The 22289-nt window shown below is 73.1% G+C and overlaps 1 protein-coding gene across 1 annotated transcript in view; it reads left to right on the forward strand.

Moving 5' to 3' along the window:
- The window catches only part of LOC142825993 (tyrosine-protein kinase Fes/Fps-like), a 54394-nt gene that overhangs the window by 26105 nt on the left and 6000 nt on the right, over positions 1-22289 (forward strand). Inside the window, 4 exon segments of the mRNA XM_075918397.1 lie at positions 4541-4663; positions 6844-6897; positions 10162-10280; positions 12305-12399. Coding sequence (XP_075774512.1) covers positions 4541-4663; positions 6844-6897; positions 10162-10280; positions 12305-12399 — 391 coding nt within the window.

The following is a 22289-nucleotide window of genomic DNA, read 5'->3' on the forward strand; positions in this document are numbered from 1 at the left end:
CGAGACACTGCCTGGATCTACCCCAGTCGCAGCATCCCTCCCCAGCAGACACCGACCTAGGGCCACCCCGTCTGGGCCTTAGCCGTATCCAGACCCAACTCGGACAACAGCCCTGCTCTCAGCCATCACAGGCGGAGGGGCGCCTTCTGCAGGCACAGGACAGGAGGAAACCCTCCCCTGTCTACACTGCAGCCCCAGTTCGAACTAGGGTGGTTAATGGCGGCATTCGAAGTTGCAAATGAAGCCCAGGATTTAAATATCCCAGGCGTCATTTGCATCTTGCTGGGCGCCGCCATTTTTAAATCCCCGGTAGTTCGGACTCCCTGCCCGCGGCTACACGCGGCTACACGCGGCTACACGCGGCTACACGCGGCACGGACTAGGTAGTTTGCATTAGGCTTTCTAATTCGAACTATCATTCCACCTTGTTCCACGAACTACCGGGAATTTAAAAATGGCGGCGCCCAGCAAGATGCAAATGAAGTCCTGGATATTCAAATCCCGGGCTTCATTTGCAACTCCGGTTGCCTACATTAACCACCCTAGTTCGCACTAGGGAGCTAGTGTAGACACACCCAGACAGAGGACCAGAGCTCGTCTCTCCTTCGCCCCAGCACCCCTGGCTGATCTCAGGCACACGGCCCGGGACTGAGCCAGCTTCCTTCACTGACACACTGCCCCTCCCAGCAGCCAAACTGCCAGTCTCCACACACTGCTCCCTCGCACGACTCGCTTCCCGCTTGTGCAAGTGCAGTTTCACAAGCACCACCAGCCAACAGCCCATCCCCCTCCAGAACTTTATCTTCTTCCTCAGTGGGGAATTCAGCCCGGCCACCCCCTGCAACCTGCCCCCGAGGGGCATTGCCCTGACCCCTGGGCTCTTCCTGCCCCGCTTCTGGTCCCAGCCTCACCCCTGAGGCATCAGACAGGCCCCAGAACCCTCCCTCCCAGGCCCGCTGCTCCCCTGCACCGGCACACGGCCACCGGCCTCAGGCAAACATTTCAGGAACTCCCCTTGGTCACAGCAGAAGCGGCCAGCCACAGACACCTGCCCGGGTCACACGCACACCCAGTGCAGCCCTCCGCTAGCTGCAGGGGAGAGAGGCGTTGCATGCATGCTCTGGGGCTGGCTAAGGCATCAGCCGGGTTAGACACGTCTGCCCTGCCAGAATCCCCCGCACAGCCCAGGGCGACACACCGAACTCCCAGGGGCACGCAGGCTCTTCCGCTCTTCTATCCTCTGCAGCTGAAGTTCAAGTCTGGCAGCTCTCTCATTGGCCTGTCTGATCCTTCGGCCCGGCCCGGCCCGGCCCTCCTCTGTGTGTGCTCAGGCTCGCGTCTGCCCCCCCAGCAGCTTCTCTTCCTGCCTCAGCCACGCTCTGCCTGGCCCGCAGACGGATCCCTCCTGTTCTTGATTTTGGTGTTGCGATCCCCTCGCTGCACCCTGCCTGCTCCTTTCTTCTGCAGCGTCTCTGCCGCTCCCGAAGAGCTCAGCTGTGGCCCAACGCCAGGCCTCCAGCGCCTCTGCCGACTCATCGCAGCTGCTCTTTACCCAGCCGAGCTCTCAGCGCCAAACCGAATGTAGCAGAGCGGAGTCCTGACCCAAAGCTCACTTGACCAAGTTCTGCGGGTCCTGCCGACTACGCCACTGGGCCGGGCCAGGTCTGGGCGCCACTGAGGGCTCCGCCCAGGACAAGTGGCTCAAAACCAGGGCTCCTTGCAGCCCCAGACTGGAGACAGACCAGTCCCACCGAGCACTTCAGCTGCCAATCCGGCCGGCAGGAACCCCCCGAGCCAAACCCCTCGGGCACCCCAGCTCTCCCTGGGCCCCAGTCAGCCCCCGGCCTAACACAGGTGAGGGGCTACAGGACCCATCTCCCCTCCCCCGAACGGGTTCTCCCAAGAAACCAGCCACAGGTCCTAGGGCAGTTTGCACTTGGGATCTTACCCACAAGGTCATGCTGAGCCCGTCCTTTAGAATCTAAATTCACACGCTAATGGACTCAATCTTGATTGGGGTTGGAGGGTGCTCACAGCTCTGAGCGGTACCCTTCCTGTCCCAGCAATCTGTCTATTGACTTTGATCTTCATCTGCTGAGGTTGAGCACCCATTCTCCAGGTACTTAAAGAAAAAAACAGGAAGGGGGGAGGGAGACAGAGCATCATATCCCCCCCCCCCCCCCCGACACACACACTTTCCCTTCTCCTATTTATTTCAAGTTTTCAAATCCCCTACTCATAACTCCGGTCATCTGAAGACGTGGGCTGCACCCACGAAAGCTCATGATCCCATCGACAGGATTTGTTAGTCTATAGAGTGCTACCAGACCATTGGTTGGTTTCTTCTGTAAGGGTCTGTCTACACTAGCCCCTAGTTCGAACTAGGGCGGTAATGTAGGCAACCGGAGTTGCAAATGAAGCCCGGGATTTGAATTTCCCGGGCTTCATTTGCATAAAGCCGGGCGCCGCCATTTTTAAATGTCCGCTAGTGCAGACTCCGTGCTGCGCGGCTACACACGGCACGGACTAGGTAGTTCGGACTAGGCTTCCTATTCCAAACTACCGTTACTCCTCGTGAAATGGGGAGGAAGCCTAGTCCGAACTACCTAGTCCGTGCCGTGTGTAGCCGCGCGGCACGGAGTCCGCACTAGTGGACATTTAAAAATGGCGGCACCCGGCTTTATGCAAATGAAGCCTGGGAAATTCAAATCCCGGGCTTCATTTGCTACTCCGGTTGCCTACATTACCACCCTAGTTCGAACTAGGGGCTAGTGTAGACAGACCCTAACAGACTAACTTGGCTACCCCCTGAAGCTCCTAAAAGCTAAAGGTTTATCACTGAAAGAAAGCAAAGCATGAAAGTGAGGTTGTTAAGGAGAATACATGACACGCACCGAATTGCCCAGTTCTCGATACAGGCTCTCAGCAGAGATGTTACAAACTGCCAGCTTAGAAGTCTCTGGTTACATCCTATGTCAGGATGGGTCAGCAACCCTCCCCAGCCCTGTCCCTCGCAAGGCTGCACCCGGGATCAGTAGCAAGATCACAGACAAGATGGAGACGCCCTCATGGCACTTTATATCCATTCCCGGTGACTCCCAAGCTGGAGCGGGTCACGTGGTCAAGTGACCTGTCTCTGTTCCACACGCCGGCAGCCATTACGCCCCGGCTGGTTGCAGGTTTCCAGACGCATCCCTCAGGTGTATTGGCCTCTCCGAGAGCCGCTGTCCTCGAAGCCGTGCTAATTAGCACAGTCCTTCCTTGGACAGTCCTTCCGTGCAGCAGCAGGCCAGGCAGAGAACGTTCACAGGACCAGCCCCGAGTCCATAGTCGTAGCTCCGCAGCGCACAGAGTCAGGAGAGCGTGAGCTTTCATTTGACAGCTCCCATGGCCCCTTGTACAGACTTTGGGGCAGCCCTTCCATGGGTGCAGCAGAGACCTGGCTGCACCCCTTAAAATCCAGCAGCCAGGGAGGCGGAAAGGGCTGGCTGGCACTGCCCTGCACGCCGTGGCTTTGCCCGGGGTGTTATGCTTATAAGCAGGGCTCGCCAGCCGCGCAGTTTCGCGTGGTTCTGCGCATGCGCTGATCACTCTGCGCCAGCTCTTCCAGTCGTAATCTCCTCGCCACGGGCAAGTCGATGACATTGTTTGTCGAGCCCTGCTGATAAGAAGACGAGACCAGGAGATTGGTGCAAGTCGCTCCATCTTTTATAGCACTTTTCTCCCATTCAGGTCTATGCATTTTGCTTCATCAGCTCTTAATCAATCCCCATCCGTTCTGCTTCATCCCTGTGTCTCTGGGAGTTCTTCTTTGCTCTGACATCGTGTGTTGGTGTCTCCTTCCCAGGGTTATTCCCAGGCTGCCTTGTTTGTAACAGAGCACTTGCTTTTTAACACTCCAAGGCCGGCCATATGGCCTCTGTCGGTCTGCTTTGTACTGGGCCCAATTTATGGTACCTTGGTGCCTCTGAGTCTTCCAGTCCCCTCCCCTCATCCACCGTCTGAACTCTGAAAGTGTTGTCTCCAAACACTCACACTCCATTCACTCCCCCTCCCAGGAACTACACAATCAGTCCGCACATGGGAAAGGGACACATTGTCCATACAACAGGTATCAGTCTCATTCCTGGCACAAAGCTTCTATTCGTATCCACTGCTAAGGTTTGATGATATTTTCTTCACAACACAATCTACATTCTTGACTCCTAAGAGCGGCAGTGTGATCCCGCTGAATCACAAGAGCCCTGCTGAGCTTTCTCTCTTGACATCAGCGACAACCACAAGCAGTTTGCCTGGTGGATCTTTATTAGCGCCTAGAAGACTGCTCCTCCCTGCTACCCGGAGAGGGGCTGGCAGAGTTAGAATTGCGTCATCTTTATTTTCACACGCCCCATTAAGCGCCTCAGACAAACCTGTGGGCTGCAGGGAGTGCTGGGGGGTGGACGGGGGAGGCTGGGGAAAGGGGGGGTGTAGGGGCGGGTGGGGCTGCGTGAGCAGGGCTGGCACGGGGGTGAGAGCCCAGCCACTCCTCCTCTCCCAGGACATGTACCGGCTGGAGGGGGACGGCTTCCCCAGCATCCCGCTGCTCATCGACCACTTCCTGCAGTCCCACCAGCCCATCACCAAGAGAAGCGGAATCACCCTGGCCAGGGCCGTCCCCAAGGTACCGTGTCTGGTGGGGACCATGGGCCAGGAGGGCCCCACAGACCACGGGTCGGAGGGGCCCGGCCAGGTTCCTTGTTAAGCGAGGTGGAGTGATGGGTGTCAGTGGGCTCCACCGATCCCCCACACCCGTAGCCTAGCAACCGACTGACTGTCGTGGGAGACCCCCGCCCCCGGCAGGTACAGACAGCTACCCCTCACTGCTGCCATGCCTGGGTGGGGCCCTGTGGGGAGTGGGACCACGGTCTCCCAGAGAGCCGGCGGTCCTGTGTGCTTTCCACTCATGTCCAGTGCCGATGGCTTCTGCCCCGGGCCTGTTCTCAACGCCTGCTTTGCGCTCTCAGCCCTATTCGTGCCACGTTCTGTGAGCAGGGGTGTCACAGCGGGTGGGGGCGTCACCGGGCCTGCACCCCTGGGACATAGAGGCGACTGTATTCACTCCTGTAGTCCCTGTATTCACCCGGTTTGCTTTGTTGTGTGTGAGATTCTACTGTCCTGGGCTGTTCTGGAGTAACTCTGGGTGCGTGCCTCGGTTTCCCTGGGCACTGCGCACGAGGAGGGGAGGCCGGGCCCGGCACTGGGGCAGTGTGTTCAGTCTCACGGCCTGAGGCCCAGGTGAGCGCAGATAGCACCTTGGGCCTGGAAGCAGGACGAGGCGGGGGGGGGCTGCCTGGGGGCTGAGACTAGTTGCTGGGGGTGAGTTTAGTTTCTCAGCTGGTTTAGGGAGAGGGGAGTCTAGCTGGCTGGGGGGGCGGGCAGGGGCGCTGGCCCCCCCTACCCCCAAGATGGATTGTACTGACTGCCCTGGTTCCTGGAACAAGTCTGTGCTGTGTCCCTGGGAACCAGTAACCCTTCTCTTCTCCCTGCCGCCTGAGACTCCCCCTGGCTGTGGAGGGGGGCAGGGCCCGGCGACTCCCCCGCACCCCGTGACAACCCCCACCCGCGGCCCGGGGACTCTCAGGCGGCAGGTAGACGAGAAGGTCTGTGGGGTCCCAGGGACACGGCCTAGCCCAGACTTGTTACAGGAGCCGGGGCAGCCGGCCCAGCCCAGCCTGGGGACGGGGCCCGGAGCCAGGGTCCTCGGCTCCCTGCCCCCCAAGCTAGAGCCCTGCAGGCAGCCCCGCCCCAGGCTCAGGTTACGGCCACCGGAGCCCTTGTGCAGCCCGGGCGGCCCCGCAGGGAGTCACACCCACGGCTCCCGTCCCCAGCCCAGGGAAACTGAGGCACCCACAGAGCAGCGCAGGAGAGTAGGACTCAATACAGCACGACCAAGTGACCACAACCCCCGTGCGCCACAAGAGGCTGCCTCTGCCCCACAGCGAAGCTTTGTGCCCCCTGCCACGTGTCCACTGACAGCCTGGGCCCTCCTGCTACCACACGTGCTGGGGGCATCCCGCTCAGGGCTCTGCAGGGGGGGGGATCCCCGCTCAGGGCTCTGCAGGGGGGGGGGCATCCCGCTCAGGGCTCTGCGGGGGGGGGGCATCCCGCTCAGGGCTCTGCGGGGGGGGGGCATCCCGCTCAGGGCTCTGCAGGGGGGGGGATCCCCGCTCAGGGCTCTGCGGGGGAGGGGAGGGGATCCCCGCTCAGGGCTCTGCGGGGGGGGAGGGGATCCCCGCTCAGGGCTCTGCTGGGGGGGCATCCCGCCCAGGGCTCTGTGGGGGGGGGGAAGGGGATCCCCGCTCAGGGCTCTGCGGGGGGGGGGATCCCCGCTCAGGGCTCTGCAGGGGGGGGGATCCCCGCTCAGGGCTCTGCGGGGGGGGGGGAGGGGATCCCCGCTCAGGGCTCTGCTGGGGGGGCATCCCGCCCAGGGCTCTGTGGGGGGGGGAAGGGGATCCCCGGTCAGGGCTCTGCTGGGGGGGGCATCCCGCTCAGGGCTCTGTGGGGGGGGGGGATCCCCGCTCAGGGCTCTGTGGGGGGGGGAGGGGATCCCCGCTCAGGGCTCTGTGGGGGGGGGAGGGGATCCCCGCTCAGGGCTCTGCGGGGGGGGGGGGGACTTATGGCCAAGGGCAGCTGAAAGTCTCCGGGGAAACGGGCCTGGGTCTCTGTTGTTGGGAGATTTGTTAAGTGGGGACGACGCGGAAGGTCTGAGCCCATGGGGTGCCCCCCCGCGCCCTGCGTCTGCAGGCAGAGCCGGGGCAGAGGGGCTGGGCCCGCCCTTTGACTCCTGCCTCCCTTCCCCAGGACAAGTGGGTGCTGAACCACGAGGACGTGCTGCTGGGCGAGCGCATCGGCCGGGTGAGTGCAGGGCACCGCGGGCCGCGCCCCGAAATCCTGCTCTCACCCTGGGGCTCAACATGCCCCCCTCCCTGGGCTCCAGCATAGCCCGGGCTCCGGCGTCACCCCCTCAGTGTAGCCCCTCCCCCCAGGCTCTGGCGTCACCCCCTCAGTGTAGCCCCTCCCCCCAGGCTCTGGCGTCACCCCCTCAGTGTAGCCCCTCCCCCCAGGCTCTGGCGTCACCCCCTCAGTGTAGCCCCTCCCCCCAGGCTCTGGTGTCACCCCCTCAGTGTAGCCCCTCCCCCCAGGCTCTGGCATCACCCCCTCCCCCCAGGCTCCGGCGTCACCCCCTCAGTGTAGCCCCTCCCCCCAGGCTCTGGTGTCACCCCCTCAGTGTAGCCCCTCCCTCCAGGCTCCGGCATCACCCCCTCCCCCCAGGCTCCGGCGTCACCCCCTCAGTGTAGCCCCTCCCCCCAGGCTCCGGCATCACCCCCTCCCCCCAGGCTCCGGCGTCACCCCCTCAGTGTAGCCCCTCCCCTCCCTGGGCTCCCTTGTGACTTGCAGGCTGCCAGTTTGCAGGGCCTCTGAGCAGAGAAGGACCCTGCCGGGCCTGAGCTCGGTAACTGCCCCCGCAGGACGGGCTCCCCGCCCCTCGGCCCCGGGAACTCGGCTCACTGGCCGGGCAGGCCCAGGTCCCTGGGGCGCTGGTTGCTGAGGCCTGGCAGCCCGGCCTGGGGCGCTGGGCCCCCAAGAACTTCCTGTGGGACCAGGACACCTGGGCCAGCCCTGCCGGGGTGTCACTGTGACGGCGCGTCGGGCCCCCGACCCTGCACCCCCGGAGCAGCAAGAACAGGCTCCCCCAGGCAGTAGAACGGGGGGTTATCGCTGCTCCAGGCGCAGCCCCGCACAGACGGGACGTGGCTACAGGGGTCAGGGCCAGGCAGCCGCAGCCCCCTGAGATGGGTCCCTGGCCCTGGGTTCCAGCCCCTCCTTAGACTGGTTCCTCCGTGATTCCAGCCCCAGACTGCCCTTCCCCGACCCTCACCTCCTAGTTCCCTCGCTGCCCTCAACCGGTCAGACCGGTGGGGTCTTACGCAGCCCACCTGCTGGCAGTGCTCTGGACACCGGCCAGTAGGGGTCACCCACAGCCCAGGCCTAGCGACCAGCAAGGTACGGACACTACAGCACAGCTCCGGACCAGCCCTCCCTCCGGCAGCCCCGCCCGGCCTGGCCCGGTGCCACCTGGCCCTTTGCAGCAGCAAAGCCCCGCGGGGCCCCAAGGACCAACCAGTGGGGCCATCGGGGGGTCACACAGCCAGGCCAGGCCGAGCTGAGCTCCCTACAGCCTGGCCCCCACCCCGTCCCCCCAGCCCACCCCGGTGCGTGGCTCGCTGAGCCGGCCCTGTCTCTGGGACGGGCAGCCTGTGTCCCTGACACTCGTGGGCTGCCCGTCCCCGCGCCGGGCCTGGCCGAGCTGAGCTCCCTACAGCCTGGCCCCCACCCCGTCCCCCCAGTCCACCCCGGTGCGTGGCTCGCTGAGCCGGCCCTGTCTCTGGGACGGGCAGCCTGTGTCCCTGACACTCGTGGGCTGCCCGTCCCCGTGCCGGGCCTGGCCGAGCTGAGCTCCCTACAGCCTGGCCCCCACCCCGTCCCCCCAGTCCACCCCGGTGCGTGGCTCGCTGAGCCGGCCCTGTCTCTGGGACGGGCAGCCTGTGTCCCTGACACTCGTGGGCTGCCCGTCCCCGCGCCGGGCCTGGCCGAGCCGAGCTCCCTACAGCCTGGCCCCCACCCCGTCCCCCCAGTCCACCCCGGTGCGTGGCTCGCTGAGCCGGCCCTGTCTCTGGGACGGGCAGCCTGTGTCCCTGACACTCGTGGGCTGCCCGTCCCCGCGCCTGGCCTGGCCGAGCTGAGCTCCCTACAGCCTGGCCCCCACCCCGTCCCCCCAGTCCACCCCGGTGCGTGGCTCGCTGAGCCGGCCCTGTCTCTGGGACGGGCAGCCTGTGTCCCTGACACTCGTGGGCTGCCCGTCCCCGCGCCGGGCCTGGCCGAGCCGAGCTCCCTACAGCCTGGCCCCCACCCCGTCCCCCCAGTCCACCCCGGTGCGTGGCTCGCTGAGCCGGCCCTGTCTCTGGGTCGGGCAGCCTGTGTCCCTGACACTCGTGGGCTGCCTGTCCCCGCGCCGGGCCTGGCCGAGCCGAGCTCCCTACAGCCTGGCCCCCACCCCGTCCCCCCAGTCCACCCCGGTGCGTGGCTCGCTGAGCCGGCCCTGTCTCTGGGACGGGCAGCCTGTGTCCCTGACACTCGTGGGCTGCCCGTCCCCGCGCCGGGCCTGGCCGAGCTAGCTCCCTACAGCCTGGCCCCCACCCCGTCCCCCCAGTCCACCCCGGTGCGTGGCTCGCTGAGCCGGCCCTGTCTCTGGGACGGGCAGCCTGTGTCCCTGACACTCGTGGGCTGCCCGTCCCCGCGCCGGGCCTGGCCGAGCCGCGGGCCTTGAGTCTGCCTGCAGAGAGCGGCTTCTCTCGGCACGGGGGGCCCGGGGGCCCAGGGGCCCACGGCGGGGGGGGCCAATATGCACATTGGTTTCCATTCAGCACAAGCAATCGGTGGCAGGTGTCTCAGCCCCGCCCCCGCCGGTCAGCACTCGGCCCGGTGCTCTGGCCCTACGCCCCAGGCCTGGCCACTGAGCTACCCTGGCGCTGCCAGGCCGGGAGCCCCCGCGAGCCTGGGGGACTCTGCCTGCGGGCGCCCGCCCTGCGGAGGACCCTGCTGGGGAGGGAGTCGCCCCCTGCTCCCGACTGGCGCCGTCGCCCTGTGCCAGCTCTCCAGCCCCCGGGAGCGCAGAGGGGACACCGGCTCCCAGGGACACCATGCAGCCCTGCCTGGGGAGAGGGGGACCCAATGCCCCAGCTCTGGGCCCTTGCCTGGCCCCCCCGGCCAGCCAGACCCCCCCCAGCCAGCCGGAAAACCAAACTCCCCACCCAGCCCTCCAGGCCGCCCGCCCCCTCCTTCGTCCTGCTTCCAGGCCCAGGGTGCTGAACACACGGCCCCGTGAGTCGGGCCCTCGTCCAGCTAGCGCTGCAGTGCCCGGGGAAACTGAGGCACGCACAGTCACTCCAGAACGGCCCAGGGCAGTAGGGTCACACACGGCAAAGCGAACCGAGGGACTCCCGTCCCCGCCCTCACGCCCTCACCCGCGGGGCGGGCTGGGGGGGGCAGGGCAGACCAGGGCCCGGCCCGGCGGGACTCGGGGAGCAGGGGCAACGCCTGCGTTTGCGTCGTCCGCAGGGGAACTTCGGGGAGGTGCTGAGCGGCCGCCTGCGCGCTGACAACACCCCGGTGGCCGTGAAGTCCTGCCGCGAAACCCTGCCCCCCGAGCTCAAGGCCAAATTCCTGCAGGAAGCCAGGTCTGTACAGAACCCCACAGGTGTCGCAGGCCTCTCCCCGGCCCCACTGGCCTCTCCCCGGCCCCACTGGCCTCTGCCCCCCAAGCGCCGCAGGCCTCTCCACGGCCCCACTGGCCTCTCCCCGGCCCCACTGGCCTCTGCCCCCCAAGCGCCGCAGGCCTCTCCCCGGCCCCACTGGCCTCTCCCCGGCCCCACTGGCCTCTGCCCCCCAAGCGCCGCAGGCCTCTCCCCTGCCCCACTGGCCTCTCCCCGGCCCCACTGGCCTCTGCCCCCCAAGCGCCGCAGGCCTCTCCCCGGCCCCACTGGCCTCTCCCCGGCCCCACTGGCCTCTGCCCCCCCAAGCGCCGCAGGCCTCTCCCCGGCCCCACTGGCCTCTCCCCGGCCCCACTGGGCTCTGCCCCCCAAGCGCCGCAGGCCTCTCCCCGGCCCCACTGGCCTCTCCCCGGCCCCACTGGCCTCTGCCCCCCAAGCGCCGCAGGCCTCTCCCCAGCCCCACTGGCCTCTCCCCGGCCCCACTGGCCTCTCCCCGGCCCCACTGGCCTCTGCCCCCCAAGCGCCGCAGGCCTCTCCCCGGCCCTACTGGCCTCTCCCCGGCCCCACTGGCCTCTGCCCCCCAAGCGCCGCAGGCCTCTCCCCAGCCCTACTGGCCTCTCCCCAGCCCCACTGGCCTCTCCCTGGCCCCACTGGCCTCTGCCCCCCAAGCGCCGCGGGCCTCTCCCCAGCCCCACTGGCCTCTGCCCCCCAAGCGCCGCGGGCCTCTCCACGGCCCCACTGGCCTCTCCCCAGCCCCACTGGCCTCTGCCCCCCAAGCGCCGTGGGCCTCTCCACGGCCCCACTGGCCTCTGCCCCCCAAGCGCCACGGGCCTCTCCCCGGCCCCACTGGCCTCTGCCCCTGGCCCCACTGGCCTCTGCCCCCCAAGCACCGTGGGCCTCTCCCCAGCCCCACTGACCTCTGCCCCCCCAAGCACCGTGGGCCTCTCCCCAGCCCCACTGGCCTCTGCCCCCCAAGAGCCACGGGCCTCTCCCCGGCCCCACTGGCCTCTGCCCCCCAAGCGCCCCAGGCCTCTGCCCCCCAAGTACCCCAGGCCTCTGCCCCCGGCCCCACTGTCCTCTGCCCCACCCAGGCACCGCAGGCCTCTGCCCCCTCTTACACGTTGTGCTGCCCTGGGATGTCTGCCAGCGGGGGCTTTGGGGACGTGGGCCTTGCTTACACTTCAATCAAAACAGCTTTTCTGGATGAAAATCTTCTCCTGGAGCATGGGGCACCCCTAGCGCTGAGGGCCGGGGGTCCCCATCAGGGTCAGGGGGTCCCCATTAGGGCCAGGGGGTCCCCTCAGGGCCAGGGGGTCACCATCAGGGTCAGGGGGTCCCCTCAGGGCCAGGGTGTCCCCCTCAGGGTCAGGGGGTCCCCATCAGGGCCAGGGGGTCCCCTCAGGGTCAGGGGGTCCCCATCAGGGTCAGGGGGTCCCCATAGGGCCAGGGGGTCCCCTCAGGGTCAGGGGGTCCCCATTAGGGTCAGGGGGTCCCCTCAGAGCCAGGGGGTCCCCATCAGGGTCAGGGGGTCCCCTCAGAGCCAGGGGGTCCCCATCAGGGTCAGGGGGTCCCCTCAGAGCCAGGGGGTCCCCATTAGGGTCAGGGGGTCCCCTCAGAGCCAGGGGGTCCCCTCAGGGTCAGGGGGTCCCCATCAGGGTCAGGGGGTCCCCTCAGAGCCAGGGGGTCCCCATCAGGGTCAGGGGGTCCCCTCAGAGCCAGGGGGTCCCCATTAGGGTCAGGGGGTCCCCTCAGAGCCAGGGGGTCCCCATCAGGGTCAGGGGGTCCCCATCAGGGTCAGGGTGTCCCCCTCAGAGCCAGGGGGTCCCCGGGAATCCCAGCAAGGCCGAGGGGTTCCAGCAGGGCGGGGTCCCCAAGCCGGGCTCCTGGGGGGAGCTAGGTCCAGCCGAGCTGTGGGAGGCCCTGGCAGCCTCCTTGCTGCCGGTGGCCTGGCCCCTGCCCCGTGCGTGACGGGGGCCGGCTGCCTCGCCCAGGATCCTGAAGCAGTACAGCCACCCCAACATTGTCCGGCTCATCGGCGTCTGCACCCAGAAGCAGCCCATCTACATAGTCATGGAGCTGGTGCAGGGTGAGTGCCCCCCGCAGCCTGCCCCACCCCGGGGGCCCTGCACCCGGCCACCCCCCCCAGCCTGCCCCACCCCGGGGGGCCCTGCACCCGGCCACCCCCCCCAGCCTGCCCCACCCTGGGGAGCCCTGCACCCGGCCACCCCCCCCAGCCTGCCCCACCCTGGGGAGCCCTGCACCCGGCCACCCCCCCCAGCCTGCCCCACCCTGGGGAGCCCTGCACCCGGCCACCCCCCCCGCAGCCTGCCCCACCCCGGGGGGCCCTGCACCCGGCCACCCCCCCCAGCCTGCCCCCACCCCGGGGGGCCCTGCACCCGGCCACCCCCCCCCAGCCTGCCCCACCCCGGGGGACCCTGCACCCGGCCACCCCCCCGCAGCCTGCCCCACCCCGGGGGGCCCTGCACCCGGCCACCCCCCCCAGCCTGCCCACCCTGGGGAGCCCTGCACCCGGCCACCCCCCCCGCAGCCTGCCCCACCCCGGGGGGCCCTGCACCCGGCCACCCCCCCCAGCCTGCCCCACCCTGGGGAGCCCTGCACCCGGCCACCCCCCCCGCAGCCTGCCCCACCCCGGGGGGCCCTGCACCCGGCCACCCCCCCCAGCCTGCCCCACCCCGGGGGGCCCTGCACCCGGCCACCCCCCCCGCAGCCTGCCCCACCCTGGGGAGCCCTGCACCCGGCCACCCCCCCCAGCCTGCCCCACCCTGGGGAGCCCTGCACCCGGCCACCCCCCCCAGCCTGCCCCACCCTGGGGAGCCCTGCACCCGGCCACCCCCCCGCAGCCTGGCCCCACCCCGGGGAGCCCTGCACCCGGCCACCCCCCCGCAGCCTGGCCCCACCCCGGGGAGCCCTGCACCCGGCCACCCCCCCGCAGCCTGGCCCCACCCCGGGGAGCCCTGCACCCGGCCACCCCCCCGCAGCCTGCCCCACCCCGGGGGGCCCTGCACCCGGCCACCCCCCCAGCCTGCCCCACCCTGGGGAGCCCTGCACCCGGCCACCCCCCCCAGCCTGCCCCACCCTGGGGAGCCCTGCACCCGGCCACCCCCCCAGCCTGCCCCACCCTGGGGAGCCCTGCACCCGGCCACCCCCCCCGCAGCCTGCCCCACCCCGGGGGGCCCTGCACCCGGCCACCCCCCCCAGCCTGCCCCACCCCGGGGGGCCCTGCACCCGGCCACCCCCCCAGCCTGCCCCACCCCGGGGGACCCTGCACCCGGCCACCCCCCCGCAGCCTGCCCCACCCCGGGGGGCCCTGCACCCGGCCACCCCCCCCAGCCTGCCCCACCCTGGGGAGCCCTGCACCCGGCCACCCCCCCCGCAGCCTGCCCCACCCCGGGGGGCCCTGCACCCGGCCACCCCCCCCAGCCTGCCCCACCCTGGGAGCCCTGCACCCGGCCACCCCCCCCGCAGCCTGCCCCACCCCGGGGGGCCCTGCACCCGGCCACCCCCCCCAGCCTGCCCCACCCCGGGGGCCCTGCACCCGGCCACCCCCCCCGCAGCCTGCCCCACCCTGGGGAGCCCTGCACCCGGCCACCCCCCCCAGCCTGCCCCACCCTGGGGAGCCCTGCACCCGGCCACCCCCCCCGCAGCCTGCCCCACCCTGGGGAGCCCTGCACCCGGCCACCCCCCCCGCAGCCTGCCCCCACCCTGGGAGCCCTGCACCCGGCCACCCCCCCGCAGCCTGGCCCACCCTGGGGAGCCCTGCACCCGGCCACCCCCCCCAGCCTGCCCCACCCTGGGGAGCCCTGCACCCGGCCACCCCCCCGCAGCCTGGCCCCACCCCGGGGAGCCCTGCACCCGGCCACCCCCCCGCAGCCTGGCCCCACCCCGGGGAGCCCTGCACCCGGCCACCCCCCCCGCAGCCTGGCCCCACCCCGGGGAGCCCTGCACCCGGCCACCCCCCCGCAGCCTGGCCCCACCCCGGGGAGCCCTGCACCCGGCCACCCCCCCGCAGCCTGCCCCACCCCGGGGGGCCCTGCACCCGGCCACCCCCCCCAGCCTGCCCCACCCTGGGGAGCCCTGCACCCGGCCACCCCCCCCGCAGCCTGCCCCACCCCGGGGGCCCTGCACCCGGCCACCCCCCCCAGCCTGCCCCACCCTGGGGAGCCCTGCACCCGGCCACCCCCCCCGCAGCCTGCCCCACCCCGGGGGGCCCTGCACCCGGCCACCCCCCCCAGCCTGCCCCACCCCGGGGGGCCCTGCACCCGGCCACCCCCCCCGCAGCCTGCCCCACCCTGGGGAGCCCTGCACCCGGCCACCCCCCCCAGCCTGCCCCACCCTGGGGAGCCCTGCACCCGGCCACCCCCCCCGCAGCCTGCCCCACCCTGGGGAGCCCTGCACCCGGCCACCCCCCCCAGCCTGCCCCACCCTGGGGAGCCCTGCACCCGGCCACCCCCCCCAGCCTGCCCCACCCTGGGGAGCCCTGCACCCGGCCACCCCCCCGCAGCCTGGCCCCACCCCGGGGAGCCCTGCACCCGGCCACCCCCCCGCAGCCTGGCCCCACCCCGGGGAGCCCTGCACCCGGCCACCCCCCCGCAGCCTGGCCCCACCCCGGGGAGCCCTGCACCCGGCCACCCCCCCGCAGCCTGGCCCCACCCCGGGGAGCCCTGCACCCGGCCACCCCCCCCGCAGCCTGCCCCACCCCGGGGGGCCCTGCACCCGGCCACCCCCCCCAGCCTGCCCCACCCTGGGGAGCCCTGCACCCGGCCACCCCCCCCAGCCTGCCCCACCCTGGGGAGCCCTGCACCCGGCCACCCCCCCCGCAGCCTGCCCCACCCCGGGGGCCCTGCACCCGGCCACCCCCCCCAGCCTGCCCCACCCCGGGGGGCCCTGCACCCGGCCACCCCCCCCGCAGCCTGCCCCACCCTGGGGAGCCCTGCACCCGGCCACCCCCCCCAGCCTGCCCCACCCTGGGGAGCCCTGCACCCGGCCACCCCCCCCGCAGCCTGCCCCACCCTGGGGAGCCCTGCACCCGGCCACCCCCCCCAGCCTGCCCCACCCTGGGGAGCCCTGCACCGGCCACCCCCCCCAGCCTGCCCCACCCTGGGGAGCCCTGCACCCGGCCACCCCCCCGCAGCCTGGCCCCACCCCGGGGAGCCCTGCACCCGGCCACCCCCCCGCAGCCTGGCCCCACCCCGGGGAGCCCTGCACCCGGCCACCCCCCCGCAGCCTGGCCCCACCCCGGGGAGCCCTGCACCCGGCCACCCCCCCGCAGCCTGCCCCACCCCGGGGGGGCCCTGCACCCGGCCACCCCCCCGCAGCCTGCCCCACCCCGGGGGGCCCTGCACCCGGCCACCCCCCCCAGCCTGCCCCACCCCGGGGAGCCCTGCACCCGGCCACCCCCCCGCAGCCTGCCCCACCCCGGGGGGCCCTGCACCCAGCCACCTCCCCCAGCCTGCCCCACCCCGGGGAGCCCTGCACCGGCCACCCCCCCGCAGCCTGCCCCACCCCGGGGGCCCTGCACCCGGCCACCCCCCCCAGCCTGCCCCACCCCGGGGAGCCCTGCACCCGGCCACCCCCCCCAGCCTGCCCCACCCCGGGGAGCCCTGCACCCGGCCACCCCCCCCAGCCTGCCCCACCCCGGGGGGCCCTGCACCCGGCCACCCCCCCCAGCCTGCCCCACCCCGGGGGCCCTGCACCCGGCCACCCCCCCCCAGCCTGCCCCACCCCGGGGGGCCCTGCACCCGGCCACCCCCCCCAGCCTGCCCCACCCCGGGGGGCCCTGCACCCGGCCACCCCCCCGCAGCCTGCCCCACCCCGGGGGGCCCTGCACCCGGCCACCCCCCCCAGCCTGCCCCACCCCGGGGGGCCCTGCACCCGGCCACCCCCCCGCAGCCTGGCCCCACCCCGGGAGCCCTGCACCCGGCCACCCCCCCGCAGCCTGGCCCCACCCCGGGGAGCCCTGCACCCGGCCACCCCCCCGCAGCCTGCCCCACCCTGGGGAGCCCTGCACCTGGCCACCCCCCCCAGGCCTCCTCTGCCCCCCGCAGCCTGGCCCCACCCTGGGGAGCCCTGCACCCGGCCACCCCCCCGCAGCCTGCCCCACCCTGGGGAGCCCTGCACCTGGCCACCCCCCCCAGGCCTCCTCTGCCCCCCGCAGCCTGGCCCCACCCTGGGGAGCCCTGCACCCGGCCAGCCTCCCGCGCCTCGGCCGGCCACCCCCCCCGGCCTCCTCTGCCCCCTGCAGCCTGGCTCTGCCGCGGGCCCCTCTGCTTCCCCCCCCAGCCTGGCTCTGCCGCAGGCCCCTCTGCTTCCCCCCCCCAGCCTGGCTCTGCCGCGAGCCCCTCTGCTTCCCCCCCCCAGCCTGGCTCTGCCGCGAGCCCCTCTGCTTCCCCCCCCCAGCCTGGCTCTGCCGCGAGCCCCTCTGCTTCCCCCCCCCAGCCTGGCTCTGCCGCGAGCCCCTCTGCTTCCCCCCCCCAGCCTGGCTCTGCCGCGAGCCCTCTGCTTCCCCTCCAGCCTGGCTCTGCCGCGAGCCCCTCTGCTTCCCCCCCCCCAGCCTGGCTCTGCCACGAGCCCCTCTGCTTCCCCCCCCCAGCCTGGCTCTGCCGCGAGCCCCTCTGCCCCCCCGCCCAGCCTGGCTCTGCCGCGAGCCCCTCTGCTTCCCCCCCCCAGCCTGGCTCTGCCGCGGGCCCCTCTGCTTCCCCCCCCGGCCTGGCTCTGCCGCGGGCCCCTCTGCTTCCCCCCCCGGCCTGGCTCTGCCGCGAGCCCCTCTGCTTCCCCCCCCCAGCCTGGCTCTGCCGCGAGCCCTCTGCTTCCCCCCCCGGCCTGGCTCTGCCGCGAGCCCCTCTGCTTCCCCCCCCCGGCCTGGCTCTGCCGCGAGCCCCTCTGCTTCCCCCTCCAGCCTGGCTCTGCCGCGAGCCCCTCTGCCCCCCCCCCCCAGCCTGGCTCTGCCGCGGGCCCCTCTGCTTCCCCCTCCAGCCTGGCTCTGCCGCGAGCCCCTCTGCTTCCCCCCCCCAGCCTGGCTCTGCCGCGGGCCCCTCTGCTTCCCCCCCCCGGCCTGGCTCTGCCGCGAGCCCCTCTGCTTCCCCCCCCGGCCTGGCTCTGCCGCGGGCCCCTCTGCTTCCCCCCCCCGGCCTGGCTCTGCCGCGGGCCCCTCTGCTTCCCCCCCCCAGCCTGGCTCTGCCGCGAGCCCCTCTGCTTCCCCCCCCCCCGGCCTGGCTCTGCCGCGAGCCCCTCTGCTTCCCCCCCCCGGCCTGGCTCTGCCGCGGGCCCCTCTGCTTCCCCCCCCCGGCCTGGCTCTGCCGCGGGCCCCTCTGCTTCCCCCCCCCAGCCTGGCTCTGCCGCGAGCCCCTCTGCTCCCCCCTCCAGCCTGGCTCTGCCGCGAGCCCCTCTGCTCCCCCCCCGGCCTGGCTCTGCCGCGAGCCCCTCTGCTTCCCCCCCCCGGCCTGGCTCTGCCGCGGGCCCCTCTGCTTCCCCCCCCAGCCTGGCTCTGCCGCGAGCCCCTCTGCTTCCCCCCCCCCGGCCTGGCTCTGCCGCGAGCCCCTCTGCTTCCCCCCCCGGCCTGGCTCTGCCGCGGGCCCCTCTGCTTCCCCCCCCCGGCCTGGCTCTGCCGCGGGCCCCTCTGCTTCCCCCCCCCAGCCTGGCTCTGCCGCGAGCCCCTCTGCTTCCCCCCCCCCGGCCTGGCTCTGCCGCGAGCCCCTCTGCTTCCCCCCCCGGCCTGGCTCTGCCGCGGGCCCCTCTGCTTCCCCCCCCCGGCCTGGCTCTGCCGCGGGCCCCTCTGCTTCCCCCCCCCAGCCTGGCTCTGCCGCGAGCCCCTCTGCTCCCCCCTCCAGCCTGGCTCTGCCGCGAGCCCCTCTGCTCCCCCCCCCGGCCTGGCTCTGCCGCGAGCCCCTCTGCTTCCCCCCCCCCGGCCTGGCTCTGCCGCGGGCCCCTCTGCTTCCCCCCCCAGCCTGGCTCTGCCGCGAGCCCCTCTGCTTCCCCCCCCCGGCCTGGCTCTGCCGCGAGCCCCTCTGCTTCCCCCCCGGCCTGGCTCTGCCGCGGGCCCCTCTGCTTCCCCCCCCCGGCCTGGCTCTGCCGCGGGCCCCTCTGCTTCCCCCCCCAGCCTGGCTCTGCCGCGGGCCCCTCTGCTTCCCCCCCCCAGCCTGGCTCTGCCGCGGGCCCCTCTGCTTCCCCCCCCCCGGCCTGGCTCTGCCGCGGGCCCCTCTGCTTCCCCCCCCCGGCCTGGCTCTGCCGCGGGCCCCTCTGCTTCCCCCCCCCAGCCTGGCTCTGCCGCGGGCCCCTCTGCTTCCCCCCCCCGGCCTGGCTCTGCCGCGAGCCCCTCTGCTTCCCCCCCCCAGCCTGGCTCTGCCGCGAGCCCCTCTGCTTCCCCCCCCGGCCTGGCTCTGCCGCGAGCCCCTCTGCTTCCCCCCCCGGCCTGGCTCTGCCGCGAGCCCCTCTGCTTCCCCCCCCCGGCCTGCTCTGCCGCGAGCCCCTCTGCTTCCCCCCCCCAGCCTGGCTCTGCCGCGAGCCCCTCTGCTTCCCCCCCCGGCCTGGCTCTGCCGCGAGCCCCTCTGCTTCCCCCCCCCAGCCTGGCTCTGCCGCGGGCCCCTCTGCTTCCCCCCCCCGGCCTGGCTCTGCCGCGAGCCCCTCTGCTTCCCCCCCCGGCCTGGCTCTGCCGCGGGCCCCTCTGCTTCCCCCCCCCGGCCTGGCTCTGCCGCGGGCCCCTCTGCTTCCCCCCCCCCGGCCTGGCTCTGCCGCGAGCCCCTCTGCTTCCCCCCCCCGGCCTGGCTCTGCCGCGGGCCCCTCTGCTTCCCCCCCCCGGCCTGGCTCTGCCGCGGGCCCCTCTGCTTCCCCCCCCGGCTGGCTCTGCCGCGGGCCCCTCTGCTTCCCCCCCCCGGCCTGGCTCTGCCGCGGGCCCCTCTGCTTCCCCCCCCCCGGCCTGGCTCTGCCGCGAGCCCCTCTGCTTCCCCCCCCGGCCTGGCTCTGCCGTGGGCCCCTCTGCTTCCCCCTCCAGCCTGGCTCTGCCGCGAGCCCCTCTGCTTCCCCCCCCCAGCCTGGCTCTGCCGCGAGCCCCTCTGCTCCCCCCCCAGCCTGGCTCTGCCGCGGGCCCCTCTGCTCCCCCTCCCAGCCTGGCTCTGCCGCGAGCCCCTCTGCTTCCCCCCCCCAGCCTGGCTCTGCCGCGAGCCCCTCTGCTCCCCCCCCGGCCTGGCTCTGCCGCGGGCCCCTCTGCTTCCCCCCCCCAGCCTGGCTCTGCCGCGAGCCCCTCTGCTCCCCCCTCCAGCCTGGCTCTGCCGCGGGCCCCTCTGCTCCCCCCCCCAGCCTGGCTCTGCCGCGAGCCCCTCTGCTTCCCCCCCCCAGCCTGGCTCTGCCGCGAGCCCCTCTGCTTCCCCCCCCCCGGCCTGGCTCTGCCGCGGGCCCCTCTGCTTCCCCCCCCCCCGGCCTGGCTCTGCCGCGGGCCCCTCTGCTTCCCCCCCCCCAGCCTGGCTCTGCCGCGAGCCCCTCTGCTTCCCCCCCAGCCTGGCTCTGCCGCGGGCCCCTCTGCTTCCCCCCCAGCCTGGCTCTGCCGCAGGCCCCTCTGCTTCCCCCCCCCGCCTGGCTCTGCCGCGAGCCCCTCTGCTCCCCCCCCCAGCCTGGCTCTGCCGCGGGCCCCTCTGCTTCCCCCCCCCAGCCTGGCTCTGCCGTGGGCCCCTCTGCTTCCCCCCCCGGCCTGGCTCTGCCGCGGGCCCCTCTGCTTCCCCCCCCCAGCCTGGCTCTGCCGTGGGCCCCTCTGCTCCCCCCCCCAGCCTGGCTCTGCCGTGGGCCCCTCTGCTTCCCCCCCCCAGCCTGGCTCTGCCGTGGGCCCCTCTGCTTCCCCCCCCCAGCCTGGCTCTGCCGCGGGCCCCTCTGCTTCCCCCCCCCAGCCTGGCTCTGCCGTGGGCCCCTCTGCTCCCCCCCCCAGCCTGGCTCTGCCGCGGGCCCCTCTGCTTCCCCCCCCCAGCCTGGCTCTGCCGTGGGCCCCTCTGCTTCCCCCCCCAGCCTGGCTCTGCCGTGGGCCCCTCTGCTTCCCCCCCCCCAGCCTGGCTCTGCCGCGGGCCCCTCTGCTCCCCCCCCCAGCCTGGCTCTGCTGCGGGCCCCTCTGCTCCCCCCCCCAGCCTGGCTCTGCCGCGAGCCCCTCTGCTCCCCCTCCCAGCCTGGCTCTGCCGCGAGCCCCTCTGCTTCCCCTCCCAGCCTGGCTCTGCGCGAGCCCCTCTGCTTCCCCCCCCCGGCCTGGCTCTGCCGCGAGCCCCTCTGCTCCCCCCCCCCCGGCCTGGCTCTGCCGCGAGCCCCTCTGCTCCCCCCCCGGCCTGGCTCTGCCGCGAGCCCCTCTGCTCCCCCCTCCCAGCCTGGCTCTGCCGCGAGCCCCTCTGCTTCCCCCCCCCAGCCTGGCTCTGCCGCGGGCCCCTCTGCTCCCCCTCCCAGCCTGGCTCTGCCGCGAGCCCCTCTGCTCCCCCTCCCAGCCTGGCTCTGCCGCGAGCCCCTCTGCTCCCCCCCCCAGGCTGGCTCTGCCGCGGGCCCCTCTGCTCCCCCCCCCAGCCTGGCTCTGCCGCGAGCCCCTCTGCTCCCCCCTCCCAGCCTGGCTCTGCCGCGGGCCCCTCTGCTTCCCCCCCCCAGCCTGGCTCTGCCGTGGGCCCCTCTGCTTCCCCCCCCCAGCCTGGCTCTGCCGTGGGCCCCTCTGCTTCCCCCCCCCAGCCTGGCTCTGCCGCGGGCCCCTCTGCTCCCCCCCCCAGCCTGGCTCTGCCGCGAGCCCCTCTGCTCCCCCTCCCAGCCTGGCTCTGCCGCGAGCCCCTCTGCTTCCCCTCCCAGCCTGGCTCTGCCGCGAGCCCCTCTGCTTCCCCCCCCCGGCCTGGCTCTGCCGCGAGCCCCTCTGCTCCCCCCCCCAGCCTGGCTCTGCCGCGAGCCCCTCTGCTCCCCCCCCCGGCCTGGCTCTGCCGCGAGCCCCTCTGCTCCCCCCTCCCAGCCTGGCTCTGCCGCGAGCCCCTCTGCTTCCCCCCCCCAGCCTGGCTCTGCCGCGGGCCCCTCTGCTCCCCCTCCCAGCCTGGCTCTGCCGTGAGCCCCTCTGCTTCCCCCCCCCAGCCTGGCTCTGCCGCGAGCCCCTCTGCTCCCCCCTCCCAGCCTGGCTCTGCCGCGAGCCCCTCTGCTTCCCCCCCCCAGCCTGGCTCTGCCGCGGGCCCCTCTGCTTCCCCCCCCCGGCCTGGCTCTGCCGCGAGCCCCTCTGCTCCCCCTCCCAGCCTGGCTCTGCCGCGAGCCCCTCTGCTCCCCCTCCCAGCCTGGCTCTGCCGCGAGCCCCTCTGCTTCCCCCCCCCGGCCTGGCTCTGCCGCGAGCCCCTCTGCTCCCCCTCCCAGCCTGGCTCTGCCGCGGGCCCCTCTGCTTCCCCCTCCAGCCTGGCTCTGCCGCGGGCCCCTCTGCTCCCCCTCCCAGCCTGGCTCTGCCGCGAGCCCCTCTGCTCCCCCCCCCCGGCCTGGCTCTGCCGCGAGCCCCTCTGCCCCCCCGCCCAGCCTGGCTCTGCCGCGAGCCCCTCTGCTCCCCCCCCAGCCTGGCTCTGCCGCGGGCCCCTCTGCTCCCCCTCCCAGCCTGGCTCTGCCGCGGGCCCCTCTGCCCCCCCCCAGCCTGGCTCTGCCGCGAGCCCCTCTGCTTCCCCCCCCCAGCCTGGCTCTGCCGCGAGCCCCTCTGCTCCCCCCCCCCCAGCCTGGCTCTGCCGCGGGCCCCTCTGCTCCCCCCCCCGGCCTGGCTCTGCCGCGAGCCCCTCTGCCCCCCCCCCAGCCTGGCTCTGCCGCGAGCCCCTCTGCTTCCCCCCCCCAGCCTGGCTCTGCCGCGAGCCCCTCTGCTCCCCCCCCCCCGGCCTGGCTCTGCGCGAGCCCCTCTGCCCCCCCGCCCAGCCTGGCTCTGCCGCGAGCCCCTCTGCTCCCCCCCCCAGCCTGGCTCTGCCGCGAGCCCCTCCAGGCGTCCCCTCGCTCCGGCCCCAG

Source organism: Pelodiscus sinensis, unplaced genomic scaffold (genome assembly GCF_049634645.1).
Source record: "Pelodiscus sinensis isolate JC-2024 unplaced genomic scaffold, ASM4963464v1 ctg127, whole genome shotgun sequence".
NCBI lineage: Eukaryota > Metazoa > Chordata > Testudines > Trionychidae > Pelodiscus > Pelodiscus sinensis.